The 21,600-nt window shown below is 52.0% G+C and overlaps 1 protein-coding gene across 2 annotated transcripts in view; it reads right to left on the minus strand.

Moving 5' to 3' along the window:
- Positions 1–5,062: 5,062 nt before the first annotated feature.
- The window catches only part of Igdcc4 (immunoglobulin superfamily DCC subclass member 4), a 33,645-nt gene continuing 17,107 nt past the window's right edge, over positions 5,063–21,600 (minus strand). Inside the window, exons 6-20 of one of the 2 annotated variants that reach the window (XM_042687412.1) lie at positions 21,007–21,162; positions 19,530–19,943; positions 18,695–18,859; positions 18,029–18,166; positions 16,957–17,127; positions 15,044–15,280; positions 14,799–14,900; positions 12,997–13,180; positions 11,585–11,712; positions 10,880–11,050; positions 10,063–10,200; positions 9,127–9,232; positions 8,220–8,448; positions 7,406–7,567; positions 5,063–6,139 (exon numbers count right to left, since the gene is read on the minus strand). In XM_042687412.1, coding sequence (XP_042543346.1) covers positions 5,729–6,139; positions 7,406–7,567; positions 8,220–8,448; positions 9,127–9,232; positions 10,063–10,200; positions 10,880–11,050; positions 11,585–11,712; positions 12,997–13,180; positions 14,799–14,900; positions 15,044–15,280; positions 16,957–17,127; positions 18,029–18,166; positions 18,695–18,859; positions 19,530–19,943; positions 21,007–21,162 — 2,912 coding nt within the window. In that variant the 3' untranslated portion in view covers positions 5,063–5,728. Of the gene's footprint in view, positions 6,140–7,405; positions 7,568–8,219; positions 8,449–9,126; positions 9,233–10,062; positions 10,201–10,879; positions 11,051–11,584; positions 11,713–12,996; positions 13,181–14,798; positions 14,901–15,043; positions 15,281–16,956; positions 17,131–18,028; positions 18,167–18,694; positions 18,860–19,529; positions 19,944–21,006; positions 21,163–21,600 lie in introns of both variants that reach the window. The other variant, XM_042687414.1, reaches the window with a different exon arrangement.

The following is a 21,600-nucleotide window of genomic DNA, read 5'->3' on the forward strand; positions in this document are numbered from 1 at the left end:
TTGTGCCGTGGGGGCCCCCGGGGGCCCCCCTCGGGAGGGAGGGAAGTCGTCTCCAGGCACACGACTGACTGGACCCTTCAGACGGAGGAGCCTGTGCGGCATTTGGGGAAAGCAGACCCGAGTGATGGGAACCTAGAGGAGGAGAAAGTTCTGCCTGGTGTCTAACCTACCACCAGCCCCAAGCCCAGGCCTCCGTCGTCCCCAGGTCTGGACAAAGGAGAACCCATCGGAAGTTCAAAGGCCAGGGTCAGAGGATGTTTCCCATCTGAGAACTGAGAACTTAGGGAGACCACATGGGTCCCACAGGAGTGACATCCTGAGCCCCGTGTAGAGAGAGGCTCATGCCTGTAATCCTAGGAAGCTGAGGTCGGAGTGGAGCTGTGATTCAAGTGGTAGAGTGCCTGCCTTGAGCGAAAAAGCTAAGGGAAAGCTGGGAAGGTGGCTCAGTGGTAGAGTGCTTGCCTTGCATGCCTGAGGCCCTGGGTTCGATTCCTCAGCAGCACATAAGCAAAAATACAAAAGCCAGAAGTGGCGCTGTGGCTCAAGTGGTAGAGCGCTAGCCTTGAGCTGAAGAGCTAAGGGACAGTGCCCAGGCCCAGAGTTCAGGTCCCCATGACGGACAAAAAAAAAAAAAAGGTAAGGGAGAGCATGAGGCCCCCTAGGGTTCAAACCTCAATACTGGCATCCATGAGCATGCAGCACACACAAAAGACATCCTTATGATAGTCTAGCCCTCAAAGAGCATGACTCTTGACCTCTTGCGACCATATTAAATGAGCTGTTGATCTAGCATGGTGGATTATTGAGTAGTTAAGTTCTAGTAGCTGCAGTTGAAGACTGGAATTGGGAAAGTACTAGTATAGCTAAGTCTCTCTCCTGCCCCGTTTTGTGACTCCCTTTGTACTGGGGCTTGAATTCAGGCACTGTACCCTAGCACTTTTTTTTGGGGGGGGGGATCAGTTGTGGGGCTTAATCTCAGGGCCTGGGCTCTGTCTCTGAGCTTCTTTGTGCTCAAAGCTAGTGCTCTACCACTTGAGCCACAGTTCCACTTCCGGCTTTTTGGTGGTTATTTGGAGGTAAGAGTCTCAGACTTTCCTGACCCGGCTGGCTTCGAACCACTGACCCTTAGATCTCACATTGGCACTTGGCTTAAGTCTCTCCATGGCTACTCACTATAGACTTTGGGACCAGGATTGCTAACCATCCATAAAACTAACTTTGGTGTAAATAACTAAAGAATTGCAACTATTCAGGAGTCAGCATGCCTGTAGATGGACAGGCCTGTTAACCATAAGGTATGAGCCCAGATGCCTGTGGCTCACTCCCGTAATCCCAGCTACTCAAGAAGCTGAGATCTGGAGATCTCAGTTCCAAGCCAGCTCAGCCAGACTCATGTCCAATTCACCAGCTCCCCACGTAGAATGACAGCCTTGCATGAAAACTCTAAGGCCTTAGGTTCAAGCCATAGTACTAACCCAAGAGGAGGAGGAGGAAGAGGAGCAGCAGCAGCAACCACCACCCAAGGAATCTCTACAGCAGCAGATAAGCCAGATACCCAGGACTGAAAGTTTCTGAATAGAGAAAGATTCAAGGTCAGCGACTCTAGTGTGCCAGAGCCCCATTGGATTTCATTATGAGGAAAGGCAGGAGTGAGGCCTCTACTGGCCGCAGGAAAGGTAGACAGGAGCGGCCTTCCCCAGGCCTCTGCAGGGCTTGAATCCTCCACAGCCCTTCTTGGCATGTCCTGAACTCCAGGAAGGTCACACTGATGTCCTGAATTGCTGTCATTTTAAATTCATGTTGACAAGTGTTTAATTCTTCTTTATCACAATGCATGGTTGGAGGGTGATATGCAAATAATGGCTATTCTGTTTCCTGGAAAATGTGCAGTATCTCACTGTATGATCTGTCAATTAACTCCAAGTCTGGCCCTGTCGTCACTTTAGGGGTGGTCCTGGGCAGGGAAGCCTCTGGCTCCTGGTTCCTTCTAATGGAAAAGCACTTTTTTTTTTCTTTTTACTGCCAGTTCTGGGGCTTGAACTGTGTGTGCCTGGGTGCTGTCCCTGAGTTTCTTTTGCCTTTCCAGGTGAGAATGTTGTACTACTTGAGCCCTAGAACCATTTCCAGCTTCTTTGTTGTTGTTTTTTGAGTAGTTTATTGGAGATAAAGAGTCTCAAGGAAGCTAGGTGCTGTGGCTCATGCCTGTAATACTAGCTATTCAGGAGGCTGAGATCTGAGAATCACAGTTCAAAGCCAGCAAGAAAGTCCGTGAGACTCTTTATCTCCAATAATCCACTAGAAAACCGGAAGTGGTGCTGTGGCTCAAGTGGTAGAGTGCTAGCCTTGAGCTGAAGAGTTCAGGGACAGCGCCCAGGCCCAAAGCTCAAGCCACACGACTGACAAAAAGAAAAAAAGAAAAAAAAAAGTCCAATCTCTAATTAACCACAAAAAACACACAAAAAAACCTTGAAGTACAGGTGTGGGTCAAGTGGTAGAGGATTAGCCTGGCCAAAAAAAAAAAAAAAAAGCTCAAGGACAGTGCTCAGGCCCTGAGTTCAAGCCCCAGGATTGGCACCAAAAGAAAAAAAGAAACTCAGCGACTTTCCTGCCTGGGCTGGCTTCAAATGACATTCTTCAGATCTCAACTTCCTGAGTAGCTGTGATTACAGGAATGAGCCATGGGGGCCCAACAACCTTTTTGCAGTTTCCAGTTTTTCCCTAAGTACCTACTGAAGGGAAGATAGTTCTGTTTTTTTTCTCCCCTTGTGACCATCTGCTCTCTACTCTAAAAAAAAAAACCACCATTCTTCATACTCATAGAAAACAAATTCCCCAAGGCTGAGGAAATTCTACCCATCGATTCCATCAACCCAAACACATCTGGAAAATAGTTTATTAATTAATTATAGGTATAGATACATGATCAATGCTTTAGCTTCACACTAAAGAATATCATATTTGTAAGGAGGAAAAACCTGTGATGGAAAAAAAAAATAATTAAATACAGCACAAACTAAATACAAATAACTGAGCGAGTACTGCTTACACTTTGTCCATGCATCAAGAAAATGACACTCAGGAAACTTAAGGCATCCATGGTAGATAACACAGGGATTAATGCTCTGAAGACTAACAGACTCTTTTCTAATAACAACAAAACAAAGTACTGCTACAAAGACACAAACTGAACACTTCCAAATTACTCAGGGCCAAATCATATATAATGCTAGGGAGTAATGGCCACTTGCTTATCAACTGTGAATTACAGGCAGATACCAGATTTATTACTTATTTGCTTTTTGAGAAACAATTTTCCACCCAACCTAATGGGTTATAAATTGTCTCATTTACAGCTATTTAATTTAAACCAGAACCTCAGTGCCTGTTAAACAAGAACATGAAGAATGACTCTGTGCTGTAATGCTAAGAGCCTACTGTTAAAATAGCTATTTAATTCAGAGTAGGGTTTTTTTCCTTTCCTTTCTTAAAAAAAAAAAAAATCAAACCAATAAAATAAAAAGAAGATTTGACCTTCAGAGCAATGAGGAAACTTACACACTGGTGTGTCGCCCGAGCGACTCCAAATGCTACCAGAATAGTAAGAAATTGTAACACATGTCTGCCTTTAATGAGAAACAAAACCCACATGAATAATCGTTAGTGTTGTCGTTGGCTGGCTGAAGCCGGAGCGGAGGAAATGTAGGTGTCAAATACGAATGACATCCAAGTGTATGAAACAGATGCTTTTGGGGTCTAAGGAAACTGCAACTCTGCTGAGAGACATTTCACCATTAAAAAAAAAAAAATAGACTGGTTATTTCTAATATGGCCCAGAAGCCACTATTAACTCTTGATGTGCCGATCAGTTAAAAAAAAAAAAAGATGCAATTAGAAGCTGGGCACTAATGGCTCACGCCTGTAATCCTAGCTATTCTGAAGGCTGAGATCTGAGGATTATGGTTCAAAGCCAGCCCAGGCAGACAAATCTTAGAGACTCTTATCTCCAGTGATCCAGTCCAAAGCTGGAAGTGGAGGTGTGGCTCAAATGGTAGGGTGATAGTCTTGAGTAGAAAAAGCCAAGCAAGAGCATGAGGCCCTGAGTTCAAGTCCCAGTACCGGCACACACACACACAGACACCCACACACCCACACACCCAGATGCAATCAGGGAGCTGAGATGCTACCTCTTACCTTAGGAGAGGGCTCAAGGTAAAAAGCAAATAACCTTCCGCACCAGGCAAGAAGTAGAGTCAAGCTTGTCCCTGCATGATAGGCCAACCGGAGATGATTTCAGGATTCAATTGAAAAGAAAAGCAAAATGATATGACCCACTATTTTCCTGCACACAGACCTTCCTTTGGGCACCCTGGAGGGGGAAGACGCCTGTGTTCCACCCCAGATCCAGTCAAGTTCAGCAGGAAGGAAAAGCCCAAGCCAGCTCTGTCCAGCACACCTGCCTCCTTGCCCGGTCATTTCACTCCAAGCTTCTGGGACAGTCCATGTCCTGTCTCAGAACATCCCCAGTGACTTGGATCCCTGGCCTCCATGAGAGCCCCTCCCATCCCAAGGCCAGGATGGAGGCCGGAGTCTTCTCCAAACCTGCCTGGGAAGGGGGCTGATGCAGGAGCAGAGGGGACACTGGAGTTGCACTATAGCCTTAAAGCAGACATGAGGTAGTCATGTTGGCAGGGAAGGACACAGAGGCTGAACCAAGGCAGGAGAAGCAGATGACAGCGGGCGTGGCTTAAGAGACAGAAGAGACATGGAGTGTTGAATGCTGATGGCTTGTGTCTGTAATCCTAGCTACTTAAGAGGCTGAGATCTGAGGATCATGGTTCTAAGCCAGCCTGGTCAAGAAAAGTCCATGAGACTCTGATCTCCAATTAACCACCATGGGGGGGAGAAAAAAAGCTGGAAGTGGCACTGTGGCTCAAATGGTAGAGCACTAGCCTTGAGCAAAAAAGCTCAGGGATAGCACCCAAGCCCTGAGTTCAAGCCCCAGGACTGGTACAAAAAAAAAAAAAAAAAGACATAAAGAGAAAGGAAAGCAGAAGAGGAAGAAGGTCTGACAGCCAGGGCAGGGAGGGGAAAGAAAGCCCCAGAATTGGAGCAGCAAGCTGATGAGCAGAGACATGGAGGAGTGAGGAGAGAGAGCAAAAGAAAAGAGAGTTCTAGATCCAGGCACTTCCCAAATGGCAAAAATTAGGTGCAGAGTTGCTAGGAACGTAGGAGGATTTGGGGAAGGGCAGGAAATGAAGGGGATTTGGCTGCAAGGTTAGGCCTTGGAGCCTGCTTGCGCTCAGCCCAGCCAGCAGGAGATGGGGCTGGGGCTGTCTCTGTAGACAGGGAAAGGGAGGCACTCTTAGAGTGAGTAATAGGAGGCTGGAGGCTGGAGACTGAGCACACTGGCCCACTGACTTGGAAGAGCAAAGACAGTGGAGGGCCAATGAGTGGATCAAGGCATCCCCAGCTCCAATCGAACGCATCTATGTGGCTTCACACATCGGCACGCCACAGACAGCTGAGTCTCACCCATGTATCACCTATGTGGCACACAGTATGGGGGAATGAACTTTCTGTTTCTTGCTTTCCCCTGGAGCTTAGGCACCCTGGCAGGCGCCAAGAGACCCGATCATGCCTACAGTCCACATGTGTACAGATGTGGTTGTGCGTGTTCTGTGCTATAAACGCCACCAGCCTGCCTCAAATGCACTTCTGCTCAGAGGAGCTAAGCCGAGGAAGAAAAGGGGGATCTAGGAAGGCCTGGGCTGGCTCCTTGAGGGCACAGGGTTTTGGGCTGGCAACTGTTCCCAGGGGCCTCTTCCAATGCCTCACTGGGCGGGACCTCCTGGTAGGAGCAGGTGGCACTGGCTGCTTCCGGCAGGCAGCTAAGTCTGTCTGGCCCAGTGGCTGCCTGCTCGAACCCGCCCAGCTCTCGGTCCAGCCAATCAGCTTCTTGCCCAAGATCAGCAACACTGGAAGTGAGTGCAGGGGCCTCTGAAGGCAGGGTATCCTCTGATTCCAGGTCTTGGAGATGGAGGTCAGGGCTTCCTTTGGATGCACTGAAGTCAGAATGGACAATGACCTCGGCCTCCACCTGGTTCCTGCAGGCCGGCGGGGTTTTCTTCCTCCCGTTGCCCTGGTTTAGAGTACAGAACACAAAGACCAGGTGACCATCACATGAATGACAGCCAAAAAAGTGAACCCGTTATGGGGTAGAGAGACTGATCGCTCATGTGAGTGTATGTCACAAGAATGCTGGGGATAGCCGGGCGCCGGTGGCTCATGCCTGTAATCCTAGCTACTCAGGAGGCTGAGCTCTGAGGATCGGGGTTCAAAGCCAGCCTGGGCAGGAATGTCCATGAGATTCATCTCCAGTTAACCACCAGAAAACTGGAAGTGGCTCAAGTGGTAGAGTGCTAGCCTTGAGCAGAAGAGTGCAGGAATTGTGCCTTGGCCCCAAGTTTAAGACCCATGACTGACCAAAAACACACACAAAAAATTGCTGGGGATAAAACAGACTGGCTCACCACACAATGCTCAGGCCCAGACAAAGGCAAGACTGCCCACCTAATCCAGACATCCCAGAAGGACCCTGAGGCAGCCAAATAGGAAGAAGGGTTGGATGTATGGGGCTAACTCCATTCCTCACCCTCAAATCCACAGTAATTCTGTGGCAGTACTGGGGCCTAAACTCAGAGCCTGGGTGCTAACCCTTAAGCTTGTTGTTGTTATTGTTTTTGTTGGTTGTAGGGCTTGAACTCGGGGCCTGGGCAGTGTCTTTGAGCTCTTTTGCTCTACCACATTGAACCACAGCACCACTTCCGGTCTTCTGGTGGTTAATTAGAGATAAAAGCTCACGAGGCTTTTCTACCCAGGGTAGCTGTGAAGCGTGATCCTCAGAACTCAGCTTCCTGAGTATCTACGATAATACGTGTGAGCCACCAGTGCCAGCTCCTTAAGCGTCTTGGGTTTTTTTGCTCATGGCTGGTGCTCTACCACTTGTGCCACAGCTTCACGTCTGGCTTTTTGGTGGTTAATTGGAAACAAGAGTCTCATGGACTTTTCTCCTACCTGTGTTGGTGTCCAACTGGGATCCTCAGATCTCAGCCTCTTGAGTAGCTAGGATTATAAGCGTGAGCTACCAGCACCCAGCAAGTTCACTGTGGCAAGTGGAGGGGATGGGAGGCGGCAAATACTTAGCCAGTACCCAACACAGAGGCTGAGAGCCACTGGTGCACGGCTGATCCATGATAGATAATGCCGGAATTGGCCTGCCTGCCACCCCATTCACCTTTGGAGGATCCTTCTGCCCCCAGTAGAGTCACCACTAAGGGGTTTGTTTCCTCTTCACAGCATAGGGACCTGTCCTTCCTTGCCTTTCCCTTCCTCCTGCAGAACTAACCTTGATGGCATCATACACAAGAGCCTGCAGCAGCAGTGTTTGTCCAGTTCCAGCAGGGGGCAGCAGAGCGCGGGTCAGGGCAGGCCTCGGGCCAGCCGGGGGCAGTTCACAGCCTGCCCACGAACCTGCCCAGTTGGGCCCACTTGGCTGAGCCCAGGAGATCTGTATAGAAAAAAAAAAGGGGGGGCGGGGACACAGAAAGGCATGACAGAGATTGTCTGGGGGAAGAAAACAGGAGGGGGAGGAAGTGGATGGGCTATGAAGAGCTGACCCCCAATCAACTGATGGCTCCATGCTATCTCATTTGCCAGCCGGTTCCCTGCTAAAACCCCTTTGAGGACCCAGAAGGATCTAGGGGTTGTATCCAGATGGAGTGACCTGCAAATATGCACTGAGGTCTTCCCCCAGCGGGAACCAGGCAAACTAGGCTGGTATCTACTTCTTGGTGTGTTTGTACCAATCCTAGGGCTTGAACTCAGGGCCTGGATGCTGTCCCTGAATATTTTTGCTCAAGGCTGGTACTCTACCATTTGAGCCACAGCTCCACTCTTGGCTTTTTTGGTGGTTAATTGTTGATAAATTTCACAATCTCCTTGCCTGGGATGGCTTTGAACCACAATCTTCAAATCCCAGCCTCCTGAATAGCTAGGATTACAGGTATGAGCTACTATCCCTGGATTATAGGCTGGTATAGTCTAAGGAAGCTCCTCTTCTATAGCTGAGGATGGGGAGAAGAGGCATTCTGCCCTTTCTTGCTGGGCTCTGCTGCCCCCTTGTGTCTTCTTCAGGAATATGACATAGTGTGAGGACTCACCTTCCTCTTAGAGTGGCCTGGGCAGTCAGAAAGGCCACCACCCATAAGGCTGTGCACTTCAGCCTTGTCCTCCATGTCGGAGGGTGGTGGGGACCAGTCCTGAGGGCGAGGGTGGACAAGGGACTCCAGTTCATGGGCAGCGGGGAGACTGGGGGGACCAAGCCGGGCTCTGGAGTAGAGGGCTGGGTTCCCAGTGGTGGATGTGGAGTTCAGGCCAGGGAGGGCTTCCCTGGAAAGGATCATGGGAAACAAGGCAGCAAGGTCAGAGGGAAGAGCTGGCTAGGACTGGGACCCAGCCAGCCAGGTTCTCCTGCGAGCTCCTGCCATCTCCAGAACTTGATTTACCAGTGTGTGTCCTGATCAGGACACATTATTGCTAAAGCAGTCTGACATGGCTGCATGGAAATTGGGGACATATTGTGTGTGTGTGTGTGAGAGAGAGAGACAGAGACAGAGACAGAGACAGAGATAGAGACAGACAGAGAGAAACAGAGAGACAGAGAGAGAGACAGAGAGAGACAGACAGACAGAGAGAAAACCCTGGGGCTTGACCTCAGGGTCTGAACGCTTGCTTCTGTTTGCTCAAGGCTAGCACTCTACTATATGAGCCACAGCGTCTCTTGTGACTTTAGCGCTTAACCAGAGGTATCAGTCTCTTTGGCTTTCCTGCCTGGTCTAGCTCCAAACCACAATCCTCAGATCTGTCTCCTGAGTAGGTAGGATTACAGGCATGAGCCACTGGTGAATTGCAATAGACTTTTTTTTAAAACCAATGCTGGGAATCGAACTGAGTGTCACAGATGCTGGGTGAGTACTCTACTACTGAGCTGCACGCCAGGTCCCAGAGTCCTAAATCGAATGGGATTCTGGAGGTGAGGGAATGCTCAGGGCCAATGTTAACACCTACCTATGGGGGCTGCGTCGCAGGCCAGCACACATGCAGGCCAGGAGGCACAGGAGGCCCAGGCAGACGCCCACGATGATGCCGGTGACTGAGTGCACGTCCAGGGAGTCTGCTGGGAGAAGGGATGGAGCAGGTGAAGGGCAGGGGAAGAGCACAGGGCTCAGTGATCGGGACTCTACTGGGCTCGGCCTCAGCCTCTGGATGCTTAGAGGATATGATGGTGCTGCGGCTTTAAGAACAGGGCAGGGCGGGCTGTGGCTACACGGAAATACTGCTCAACACCCACCCACAGGGTTCTCTTTGCAATTCACTCCAAATTTGAAGTTTCTATTCATAGAACTAGGCTATCTCTCTCTCTCTCTCTGCCTCTCCTTCCTTTCTTTCTTCTTTCCTCTCTCTCTCTCCTTTCCTTTCATTCTTCTAGTACTGGGGCTTAAACTCAGGGCCTTATGCCCCCACTTGGCCTTTCTTGCTCATACCGGGTGCTCTACCACTTGAGCCACAGCTCCATTTCCGGCTTTTTGCTGGTTCATGGAAGCTAAGTCTTATGGACTTTTTGGCTCCGCCTGGCTTTGAACCTCAAGCCTCAGACCTTCAGTTTCCTGAGTAGCTGGGATTACAGGCAGGAGCCACTAGGCATCCAGTTAGACCATCATTTTCACTTTGCATTGAGTCCTGCAAGTGACATAGCAATCTGGCTGTGCATAAAGCTTGTCATTCACCAATCCAGGCAACTGCTCCAAGAAGCTGGTCTCTCAGTCACCCTGGTTTCCCTATGCCAGTGGTTTACCTGCCACCTGCCCCTTTAAATCCAACCCCCCCCCCCCACACACACACCAGCAAATCGGAAGGGGAATGCCTCCAAATCCTGCAAGTGGAGTTCTGTTTAGGATCAGGGCTATCTTGGTGGGGAGGGAGGAGGTCCTTCCTGCCTTTTACCTGAGAGCCTCTCCTGGAGCGTGATGACATCCTGCAAATGGGAGAAGGGCCCGGGTCCTACTTCTGTGCGCGCCCCCATCTTGAAGAAATACCTCGTGTCGCTCTCCAGGCCATGTACCTCAGCGCTGAAGATATTTCCTGGTGGGGAGGGAAGCAGGAAAGCTGGATGGGAGGCAATAAGGCTGAGAAACTGGCTTACCGTACACACACTGGCAGGAGCCTCTCCCTGCTCTGTCCAGAAGCCCTGGAACAAACCTCAACACAATCCATTGCTAGACTTTTCTTTGGGCCAGTCTTGGGGCTTGAACTCAGGGACCTGGGAACTGTCCCTGAGCTTTTTTTTTGGCTAAGGATTCTTTTGCTCGGGCTAGCATTCTACCACTGGAGCCACAGCACCACTTCTGGCTTTTTCTGTGTATGTGGTACTGAGGAATCGAATCCAGGGCTTCATGCATGCTAGGCAAGCACTCTACCACTAAGCCACACTCCCAGCCCCTAGACATTTTTTATGTGTGTGTGAGCTGATCCTGGGGCTTGAACTCGGGGCCTAGGTGCTGTCCCTGAGTTTTGCTCTACCCCATTTGAACCACAGCTTCATTCTGGCTTTTTTTTTTTTTTTTTTTGTGGTTAATTGGAGATTAAGAGCCTAACAGGCTTTCTTGCCACGGCTGGCTTGGAACTGTGATCCTCAGACCTCAGCCTCCTGAATAGTTGGGATTATAGGCGTGAGCTACAAACCGGGGTAAGTACCACCCATTGCTGTAAGAGAAGGGGAGCTGCAGGATGGGGCCCAGGTGCCCTGGGGTGGGGCTCTCACCCTCTGTGGTGAGCAGTGTCCACTGGTGCTCGGGCTGGGTGTGGTTGTTGCTGTAGAGGATCAGATATTCCACGATCTCACCGTTGGGCTCCGTGGGAGGACACCAGTGAAGCCGGACGGTGGACGGTGTCAGCGGACTCAGGCGCAGGTCAGATGGTGGTGTTGAGGGCCCTAGAGTGCAGGGGACAGAGAGGTGGAAAGACGAGGGGACACTGAGAATCCTAGTCCTGGCGACCGTTGGGAGTCAGGGGATGTGGACACTGTCTCCCCTTTTCCTCTTTCACTGGAAAAAAGCTACACAGCAATGGTGAGGTCTCATTGGGGATTTTTGTTTTTAATTGTGCCAGTCCTGGGGCTTGAACTCAGGGCCTGGGTGCTGTCCCTGAGCTTTTTCACTCAAGGCTAGCGCTCTACCACTTGAGCCACAGCTGCACGTCTGGCTTTCTGGTGGTTCATTGGACATAAGAATCTCATGAACTTTCCTGCTCGGGCTGCCTTTGAACTATGATCCTCAGATCTCAGCCTCCTGAGTAGCTAGGGTGACAGGCGTGAGCCATGGGTAGTGGGTTTGGGGAGTTTGGGGAAAGGGGGGAGGGGATGAAGCACTGAACCCTCCCAGAAGGCTTTCTGCACACCTCTTAGGGTTCTAGAAAGGCTCTAGAAGAGAGGGCTTTGGGTTGTGGCGAGAGAGCCAGGGCCACTCACGGTCAGGTAGGGTGGAGCGCTCTACCACCGAGCCAAAAGGCCCATCCATATCCACGCCATGGGACTGCACCGCAAATTCATACTTGGTGAATGGCTTCAGCCCTCCAATGAGAATGTCTTCTCCAGCACTGCCGGGACAGGATCGGGGCTGGCACATGCTCCATGCAGGGCCCTGGCTCAGGCCTGGGACCTAACCTGGAAGGGGAGCTACTTCCCTGGCTTGGGGCTACCAGTTCCACCCACAAAACCTCCAGAGAGCTCTAATGTAGGTTGTTCTATGTCTCATCTCCAAGATGGATGCCACCTTCAGGAAGCTTTCCTGAACACATCCAAATTATTCTTCACCCAAGGAACCATTATTAAAACATCTTTTGTTGGCTTAATTTTACCTTTGCTATACTTGTACAAGTGTGTGTGTGTGTACTGGGGCTTGAACTCTGGGCCTAGGCGCTGTCCCTCAGCTCTTCAGCTCAAGGCAAGTGCTCTACCACTTGGGGCACAGGGCCAATACTGGTTTTCTGTTGGTTAATTGGAGATAAGAGTCTCATGGACTTTCCTGCTCAGGCTGGCTTTGAACCTCAATCCTCAAATTTCGGCCTCCTGAGTGGCTAGGATTACAGGCATGAGCCATCAGCGCCCAGCTCCTTAGCTTTTCTTTTGCTAGTCCTAGGGCTTGAACTCAGGTCCTGGGCACTGTCTCTGAGCCTCTTTGTGCTCAAGGCTAGTGTTCTACCACTTGAGCCACAGAACTACGTACTGCTTTTTTGAGTAGTTTACAGGAGATAAGGGTCTCTCGGGGCTTTGAACCTTGATCCTCAGAGCTCAGCCTCTTGAGTAGCTAAGATTACAGGTGTGAGCCACTGGTGCCCAGCTGTCCCTTAAGCTTTTTACCTCAAGGCTGGTGATCTACCACTTGAGCCACAGCTCCAATTTTTAGCATTTGGTGATTTATTGGAGATAAAGAGGCTCATGAACTTTCTGGTCTAGCTTGAAACTGGAATTGTCAGAGCTCAGCCTCCTGAGTATTACAGGTATGAGCCACTAGGGGGCGCCCGGCTTCACCTGTGGCTTTTTACATAATTCTGTCAAAACAGCAGCTGATTGACAGATGGGTCTCTGTGGGGAGGGCAGGGGTGTCTCCCCATTGGATGGGAAGCTAGGAGGCTGGCACAACAGTCATCTTCCCAAGGAGGAGCTGTGGCTCTGCTGTGAGGGGAATGGGATAAGCCAGGCTGTCCTCTGTCACTATTTGTCTCTGGCCTGCAGGAAGGTGAACCCCATGAAGACACCTTGGGGCATCCGCGTGTGACAGGTGAGCTCAGGAATGTCCCTGGCTCCCAGGTCCCTCTCCTAGCACCATCTGCACCCCACCCCACCCCCAGCCCACTTCATGGCACTAGCTACCGCCACACCTGGTGTAGTAGGTGACCAGGGAGGCATTCCGAAGCCCCCAGGGGCTAAAGCGCACGGTGTAGTTGACAATCTTGACAGTGGTGAAATCTGGTTTCTTCCAGCGCAGCCAGATGGAAGTGGAGCTGTTGGATTCTGCTTGCACGTGGGCCGGGGGCAGGGGCGGCCCCCGCGGGATGGGCAGGTCTGCGGAGGAATGCAGCCAAAGGGGGAAGGGCACTCATCCCTAGCCATGGACAGTGGCTTCCAGGTCCCAAAGCTCTTTCTTTAGTCCCCTTCCGTCCCTCCCCCCCCCCCCCCCCCGCCCCTGCTCCCTGGTCCTAGGACTTGAACTCAGGGCCTGAGTGCCATCCCTGGACTTTTTTTTGTTTCTCAAGGCTAGCACTCTACCACTTTGAACCACAGCTCCTCTTCTGACTTTCTGGTTGTTCACTGGAGATAAGAGTCTCTTGCACTTTCCTGCCTGGCCCTGACTTCAAACTGAAATCCTCAGCCTCCTGGGGTAGCTAGGATGACAAGCGTGAGCCACCAGCACCTGGCTTCCTGAGACTCTTTAACTAACCAAAGTAAATAAATAAAGCCAGGGACTGCACCCAGGTCCTTAGTTCAAAACCAAGACCTGCATAAAAACAAACAAGCAAAAAAAATTCAAACAGGGGGCTGGGAAAGTGGCTCAGTGGTAGAGCGCTTGCCTTGCAAGCCCGAGGCCCTGGGTTCGATTCCTCAGCACCACATAAGCAAAGAGAAAAAAGCTGGAAGTGGCGCTGTGGCTCAAGCACTAGAACACTAGCCTTGAGCTGAAGAGCTGAGGGACAGCGCCCAGGCCCAGAGTTCAGGCTCCACGACTGGACCAAAAAAAAAAAAATTCAAACAGGGCTGGGAAGGTGGCTTAGTGGTAGAGCGCTTGCCTTGCAAGCCTGAGGCCCTGGGTTCGATTCCTCAGCACCACATAAGCAGAAAAAGTCAGAAGTGGCACTGTGGCTCAAGTGGCAGAGCACTAGCCTTGAGCTGAAGAGCTGAGGGACAGCACCCAGGCCCAGAGTTCAGACCCCACGCCTGGCAAAAAAATGAATGAATAAATAAATAGCTGAATGACTAAACAAACTGGAATTAGAACGCAGGTGTCTTAGCTTTGGTTGAGTGCTTTTCTTGCTAAACCACCTGGTTGAAAATTAGCCTAGGAAGTTAGGGGCAAGGGAGTATTTTGAACCCCTGAAGAATGCACCCCAGGACCCAAGGAATCGTACCACAGGCAGAGACCTGCCTTAGGTGTCAGGCAAGGGGTCTATTTTAAAATGTCATTCTAGGCTCTGTGTGACTTTGGACAAGTCCCTTTACGTCTCTTAGCCTCAATTTTCCTGAGAAACACAGAGGATACCTTGCCTAAAGATAAGGGAGAAACTGCTAGATAGTGTGATGTAGGCAGATGCGTTTGAAAAAAATGTTTGCTCTTGTGCCAGTATGGGACTTGAACTCAGGGCCTTCCAGTATTGGTTGGTATTTTCATTCAAAGTTCTCTCCCTATCACTTGAGCCATACCTCCATTTCTGGCTTTTTGCTAGTTTACTGGAGATGAGTTTCTTGGCCTTTCTGGGCTTGGCTGGCTTTGAACCTTGATCCTCACATCTCAGCCTCCTGAGGAATTAGGATTCCAGGCCTGAGCCACAAGCTTCGAAAAATGTGTTTTAAGGTTACATTTGAGGATCAGGAATCATTGATGGATCTTGAGGTTTGTCTCTGTTCAAGCCACAGCCACTTCATGTCTGGCTGGAGAAAAATCGAAAAGGAAGCTGAGACTACCTACCTGGTGTGGGTGCTTTCTCCGTCTTCCCCTTCCACACGGCTGCGTAGCCATCTTCGTGTTTATTGAAGGCCACAAGCTTCACCTCGTAGAGCTGGCCAGGGACTGAAGGTCACAGGGGTCACTCACTAGCTGGAGGGATCTTGGGGGTTACTCACCCTGTCCCCAGAGCACATAGTCCATTTCCAACTCCTGAACCCAGCCTGTCTGACCCTCCCCACCCAGAACCTCCCCCGGGGCCTTCTCACCTAGCTGGGTCAGTTCATACTGCTTCACTTTCTTCTTGAGCCGGACAGGACCCACATCCCAAGCCTGGTCTCCACGGCCCCCTGGTGGACGATCGCCATCTGCTTCCTCCTCAGCTCCCACTTCCCGCCAGTAGAGTTTGTAGCCAGAGATCTGGGTGGGTTGAGGGGGTGGCTGCCATGATACCACCAGGGACTCCATCCGTGCCCGTACCTTCAATTCTGCAGGGGCAAAAGGGACTAGGGGCGGGGGATGGAGGGGGGGAAGCAGGATGGGAGATGAGGAGAAAGAAAATGGGCATCTGGGACTGGTAGCTCACACCTGTAATCCTAGCTATTCAGGAGGCTGAGATTTGAGAATCACAGGTCAAAGCCAGCCCAGGCAGGAAAGTCCATGAGACTCTTATCTCCAATGTAACCACAAAAAGCTGGAAGTGGAGCTGTGGCTCAAATGGTAGAGCCCTAACCTTGAGCACAAAAGCTTAAGGACAGTGTCTTGGCCTAGAGTTCAAACCCTAGGACTGGCAAAAAAAAAAAGGAAAAGAAGGGGCAAGCAGGATGGTGGCCTTGTTGGGGCTGTCCTAATTTTTTTTTTGGTCCGGTCGTGGGGCCTGAACTCTGGGCCTGGGCGCTGTCCCTCAGCTCTTCAGCTCAAGGCTGGCGCTCTACCACTTGAGCCACAGCACCACTTCTGGCTTTTTTCTTTTTGCTTATGTGGTGCTCAGGAATCGAACCCAGGGCCTCAGGCCTGCAAGGCACGCGCTCTACCACTGAGCCACCTTCCCAGCCCGGGGCTGTCCTAATTTGATGCCACTTAGCCACCATCCTTGGATATAATCTGGACAAAAGGCTACTGAGTATGTGAATGGCGTAGCAAGGGGCACCTCTAGACATACCCACAGAGGAACCTTAATGTCTCCTAAAAGAACAAATACAAGCCAGGGGCTGCTGACACCAGAATCTTTTCAGGAGTTCCATTTGCAGCCCAAGTGGCAGGCTGCCAGGCACCAGAGGCTCACGCCTGTAATCCTAGCTACTCAGAAGGCTGAGATCTGCAGGATCTTGGTTTGAAGCCAGTCCAGGGAGAAACGTTTGTAAGACTCCATCGCCAATTTGACCAGCAAAATGCCAGACTGGAAGCGTGGCTCAAGTGGCAGAGCACCAGTCAAGCAAACAAGCCCAGCACTGTAGAGTTGCTGAGTTCAAACAAAAAAAAAAAAAAAGGGAAAATAGAGGGCTTACACTGTTTGAAATGCTCTATAAATGTATTGTAACTTTACTCTCACAATAAAGTTAATACTGGTTTTCATTTATGTAAGAGTGAAAACACTATTTCCATTTCATAGATAGGAAAATGGAGGTTGTGGAGTTAAGTACTCTGCTCATTGTAATAGGCATGCTGGTTTTATCTTCATCAAATCACTCTGGGATTCTCAGCAAAAGTAACAATTATATAATGGTTCCTACATGGTATTCTACCTACTCAGGAGACTAAGATCTGAGGAACCAGGTTCGAAACCCGATCAGGTAGGAAAGTCCATGAGATTCATCTCCAAGTAACCACCAAAAGGCAGAAGTGAAGCTGTGGCTCAAGTGGTAGAGCACCAGCCTTGAGCAAAAAAACTAGAGAAGAGCACCCAGGCTCTGAGTTCAAGCCCTAGTACTTGTACACACACACACACACACACACACTAATAGTTTAAATAGTTTGCCTGAAGCTGGGCACTGGTGGTTCACAACTGTAATCCTAGCTACTCAGGAGGCTGAACTCTGAGGACTGAGGTTCAAAGCCAGCCCAGGCAGGAAAGTCTGTGAGACTCTTATCTCCAATGAACCACCAGGAAACCGGAAGTGGAGTTGTGATTCAAAATAATACAGTGCTAGCCTTGAGCAAAAGAGTCCCTCTGGCCACATACCTTGGCTCTGGTTGTGCGCTCCTGGAGTCCTGTGCTGCACCCACTGGGAGGGAGCCCCGTAGCCTGCCCCGGTGCCAGCTGATATCCGTACACGGTACACTTTGTTTGGCTGTAGCAGGCTTAACGTGAGCTGTGTCTCGTTCCCTGGCACCTCGGTGGAGAAAACTTGATCTGCTGGATCAGAAAAGATGAGGCTGTTGGCTGTCTAGATCTGGGGACCATGATCTCAAGACTCCCTAGGTTGACTCTTCTACTCCAGATGTAGATCCCCAGGGCCCCAAAACTCCCTCCCCCGCCCCCCCCCCCCCAGTACTGGGCAAGATCAAGGTCCATTCTCAGGCAGCCCATCAGTCTCAGCTCCATAGAGGACACACCCATTCCCCCTCCCATCCCTGCTCCTCCCCCACTCACTCTCCCCTCCCCCACATGGTGAGTAAACCCAACCCACAAGCCAGTGGGCAGGCACCAGGACTTGGCCTGAAGGCTGTTGACAGCACCTAGCATCTAGGGTCAACTTTCCTAAGCCTGCCCAGTCCTTCCTCCTCACCCACACTCTGGCACTCAGCTCCACCAATACGCCTGCCACCTCTCTGCCTCTCATCTGCTTTTAGAGCTGGAAGGGGGAGCTGGGCACCAATGGCTCACACCTGTAATCCTAAACTATTCAGGAGGCTGCGATCGATCTAAGGGATGTGATTTGAAGTCATCCCAGGCAGAAAAATCCGAGACTCCTAGCTCCAGTTAACCAGCAAAAGGCCAGACGTAGAGGTGTGGGTAAAGTGGTAGAGCACCAGCTTTGAGTGAGAGAGTGAGAAGCCCTGAGTTCAAGATACACACACACACACACACACAGCTAGTAGGGTCCCGAGGAGCCTCTGGACTACCTGCCACTTTCACAGAAGACCTATCTGCAGAGCCCAAGGGACTAGACCCAGTCTCCCTGCCTTGATATACCCCTTTTCCCCTCCCTTTTCTTGCCCACGGGCCCTGCTCCCAGCCTGCCCTGCTCACCCTTCCAGAGCCGACTTTCCCCATTACCCACCCCACTCCCATCTCCAGCCACCCCACTCACCTTCCTTTCCCAAACCGTACTCTATCTTGTACTTCACCACCTGCCCGTTGCTCAGGTTGGGGGGCAGGGGCAGCCAAGCCACCCTGATGTCCGAGGGGTTGGGGCTGGACAGGGCTAGCTGAGGCGCTGCACTGGGGACTGAGACAGAAGAACAGGAACGTGAGCTCTGCTCCACCGATGTGGGAGGTGAGGCTCAGGAGCAGTCAGAGACTTGCCCAGGTCACACAGCAAGTCAGAAGGAGGCCCAGGACCAGGATCTGAGGGAGGAAAGGGAACCTCTCAGGGGAGTCCCACGCTGAAGGATGAGGGCACATCTGCCCTAGCAGAGGGTGTACACACATTTTCCACACTCAATGGTTACCACCACTGATGGGGCCCTACCCAGGCAGGATAGGGGCGGGGAAGAGCATGGACTATGAGGAACATAAGATGTGGGCTCAAGTTCTTGCTACTGACCTTGGGCAAGTCATTTCATTTTTCTGGGCCTCAGTTTCCCAGTGGTAAACCGGGGAGAAGAGCCCCTGCCACTCCCTTACTGGACATAAAGAATACTGCGAGGCGGGTGAACGTGCTGCGGGATGTACTAGGAAACAGAAGGAGGGGTGGGCGCCATCCCTAGGGGAGTCACCCCCCCCAAGCTACTCAATGCAGGTTCAGAGACCCTACCATCATCCAGGGTGTGGACCAGTGCAGGGACAGAGGTGCGGCTGGCCCCCAGCTGGGAGTAGGCCACCACGTAGAACTCATAATCCGTGTTAGGTTCCAGATCCCGAACCTGAAGTTCTGTGGTGTCATTGTTCAGTGCAAACTGGTATTCCACATTGTCCAAGCCTGAGGAGATGACATAAGGGACAAAGGCACTGTCACAGGGCCATCTCAGCCACTGGGGAACTAGAATCTATCTTTGTATTATCCCAGTGTCTAGATTAGTCCACCCAGATCATCTGAGCTGGAGTGTATGAACTCCCTTGGCTTTTTTTCAGGGAATTAATTCCTTCATGGGTTAGGAAGTTGCCTCCTAGTATCTACCTGAAATGACTCCCCACGCAGCCCAGGGCAGCTCCTTAACCAGGTGGCTCCAAGAATGTACAGAAGAGCCAGGCCCTGGCGGCTCACGCCTGTAATCCTAGCAACTCAGGAAGCTGAGATCTGAGGATCATGGTTCAAAGCCAGCCTGGACAGGAAAGGCTGTGAGACTCTGATCTCCAATGAACCACAAGAAAACCAGAAGTGACGCTTGAGTTCTGTCCCCACCACCACCACCACCACCACCACCATTACCACCACCATCACCACCACCACCAAGACCGTCAAGACGTTTTTCCCTGGAAAGAGAAGCACCCCCTCCAGGCCAAAGGACAGGTCAGCGGACAATCGCAGGCGCCCAGGCCTCCCCCCCCCCTTAGCCCAACTTGTCACCCACCGTGTGCCCCCCCTCCCCCGGGAGGGAGCCCGGTGCAGACCCCACTGGGGCGCCGGGGATGGGGGGGGGGGGACGTACCCCGTGCCTTCTGGTAGTGAAGGGAGAAGCCGATGATCTGCTCGCTGTGCAGCTCGGGCCTCTCCCAAGCCACCAGCACGGCGGAGCTGCTCAGCGGCGTGGCGGTGACCCGCGTGGGGGCGCTGGGCAGCCCCTCGCGCACCACCACCGCCAGCGGCGCGGCGGCGCACGCCGTCCCCGCGCTGTTCTCCGCCACGCACTGGTAGTAGCCGGCATCCTGCAGGCCGATCTGCGTGATGACCAGGCTGCCGCCGCCACCTTGCACCTTCACTCGCCCGTTGGGCCGCAGCGGCGCGCCGTCGTGCAGCCAGCGCAGCGCCGGCCGCGGCTCCCCCGACGCGCGGCACACGAAGCGCGCGGTGCTCGCCCGGGTCCGCGACAGCGCCTCGGGCGCCTGCGAGATGACTGGAGCCGCTGCGGCGGGAGGGGGCGGTGCTGACGGAGGCCACGCCCCTGGATCCCTAACCCCGCCCCCCGGCACCTAGCACCCCTGGATACGTAACTCTGTCAATACCTAAACCTGCCCCAGATACCTAACTCCGCCCCCTGACAGATAACCACGCCCCACTTACCTAACTCCGCCCCCTGGCAAATAATCACGCCCCACTTACCTAACTCCGCCCCCTATAGCTAACCCTGCGACATACCCCGCCCTGACACCAACTCCGCCCCTATAGATAACCACGCCCACATCCTAGCCCCGCCCACAAGGCCTAACCCCGCCCGTTCCCCCCTCCCACACGAACCTCTCTACCTGATTGGCCTCTCCCTTTTACCCCCACCCATTCACTGGCCCCTCTCTTCCTCACCGCCAGGATCTCTTCTCCCGGTTCTAACTCCACCCCTTCATTTACCCAACTCCTCTCTCTTACCTTCCAACGTCTTCCCACACCAACCAATTTTGCCCTTTCCTGGGTTGTCAAGCCCCAGGCAAGCCTGCCTCCCAGTTTTGGTACCACTCCTTTATCTCTCCTAATAACCTCGCTGTCACCAACCTACTCTCATTCCTTCCTGCCCTCCCCCTAATCTTCTCAAGACAGGTCCGAATCACCCTTTCCTTCCATCAAATCTCTCACTCTAGCAGGGTGGGCGCTGGTGGATCCTGACTACTCAGGAGGCTGAAATCCTGAGGATCGGAGTTGAAAGCCAATCCTGGCGGGAAAGTCCCCGAGACTCTTACAAAAGCCACAAGTGGAGATGTGGCTCAAGTGGTAGAGTGCCAGCCTTGAGCACAAAAGCTCAGGAATAGCCCCAGTACTGGCATGCATGCACACACACACACACACACACACACACACAGAAAACCTCACTCCATCCTCCAGTTTACCTAGTCCTTTCCTCCCAGATTCCCTCCTTCCAAGACTCCTCCCTAGCTCGTTCTCATCCTCCCCATCACCCTCTCCCCTACATCTCTGCCTGCTCATCTCCCTTTCCCACCACCTCTCCCACCCTGCTCCCGACCCCTCACCCTCCTCACCTAGCACACGCAGCTCAGCAGCAGCGGTGGCAAAGTCACGTGTGAGAGGCTTGTTGGCCCGGCACACGTAGACCCCAGAGTGTCTGGGCTGAGCTTGGGCAATGAGTAGGTTGGTGCGGCCCAGGACGATGACGTCAGTGGAGATAGGCTTTCCATCTGCAAGCGAGGGAGCAAGCTGGGATACTGAGGACATCCCTCTGTCCCTCTCCCCACTTCAAGTACCCTCTTCCTCTTTGTGCTAGGCAGGCGAGCCTGATCCCTTACCAGCCCAATGCAAGCATGTCCTATGTCCTTTACTATGCTGATCAGTCACTGTCCTTAACAAATTGACTTCTTTCGAGTAGACAGACTTTGCCCCTGTGCTTTTAGCCAACTACTGTGAAGATTAGACTGGCCAGAGTCTTTGCGTGTGTGTGTGTGTGTGTGCGCATGCGCGCGCGCACCAGTAATGGGGCTTGAACTCAGGGCCTGGGCAATCTCCCTTAGCTTTTTCTTTTTTTCCTCAAAGTGCTCTACTACTTGAGCCACAGCTCCACTTCCAGCTTTTCTGCTGGTTAATTCAAGATGAGAGTCTCACAGACTTTTACCACCCTG

The sequence above is a fragment of the Dipodomys spectabilis genome, unplaced genomic scaffold, assembly GCF_019054845.1.
Source record: "Dipodomys spectabilis isolate Male_0828 unplaced genomic scaffold, ASM1905484v1 ptg000108l, whole genome shotgun sequence".
NCBI classification, from domain to species: Eukaryota; Metazoa; Chordata; class Mammalia; order Rodentia; family Heteromyidae; genus Dipodomys; species Dipodomys spectabilis.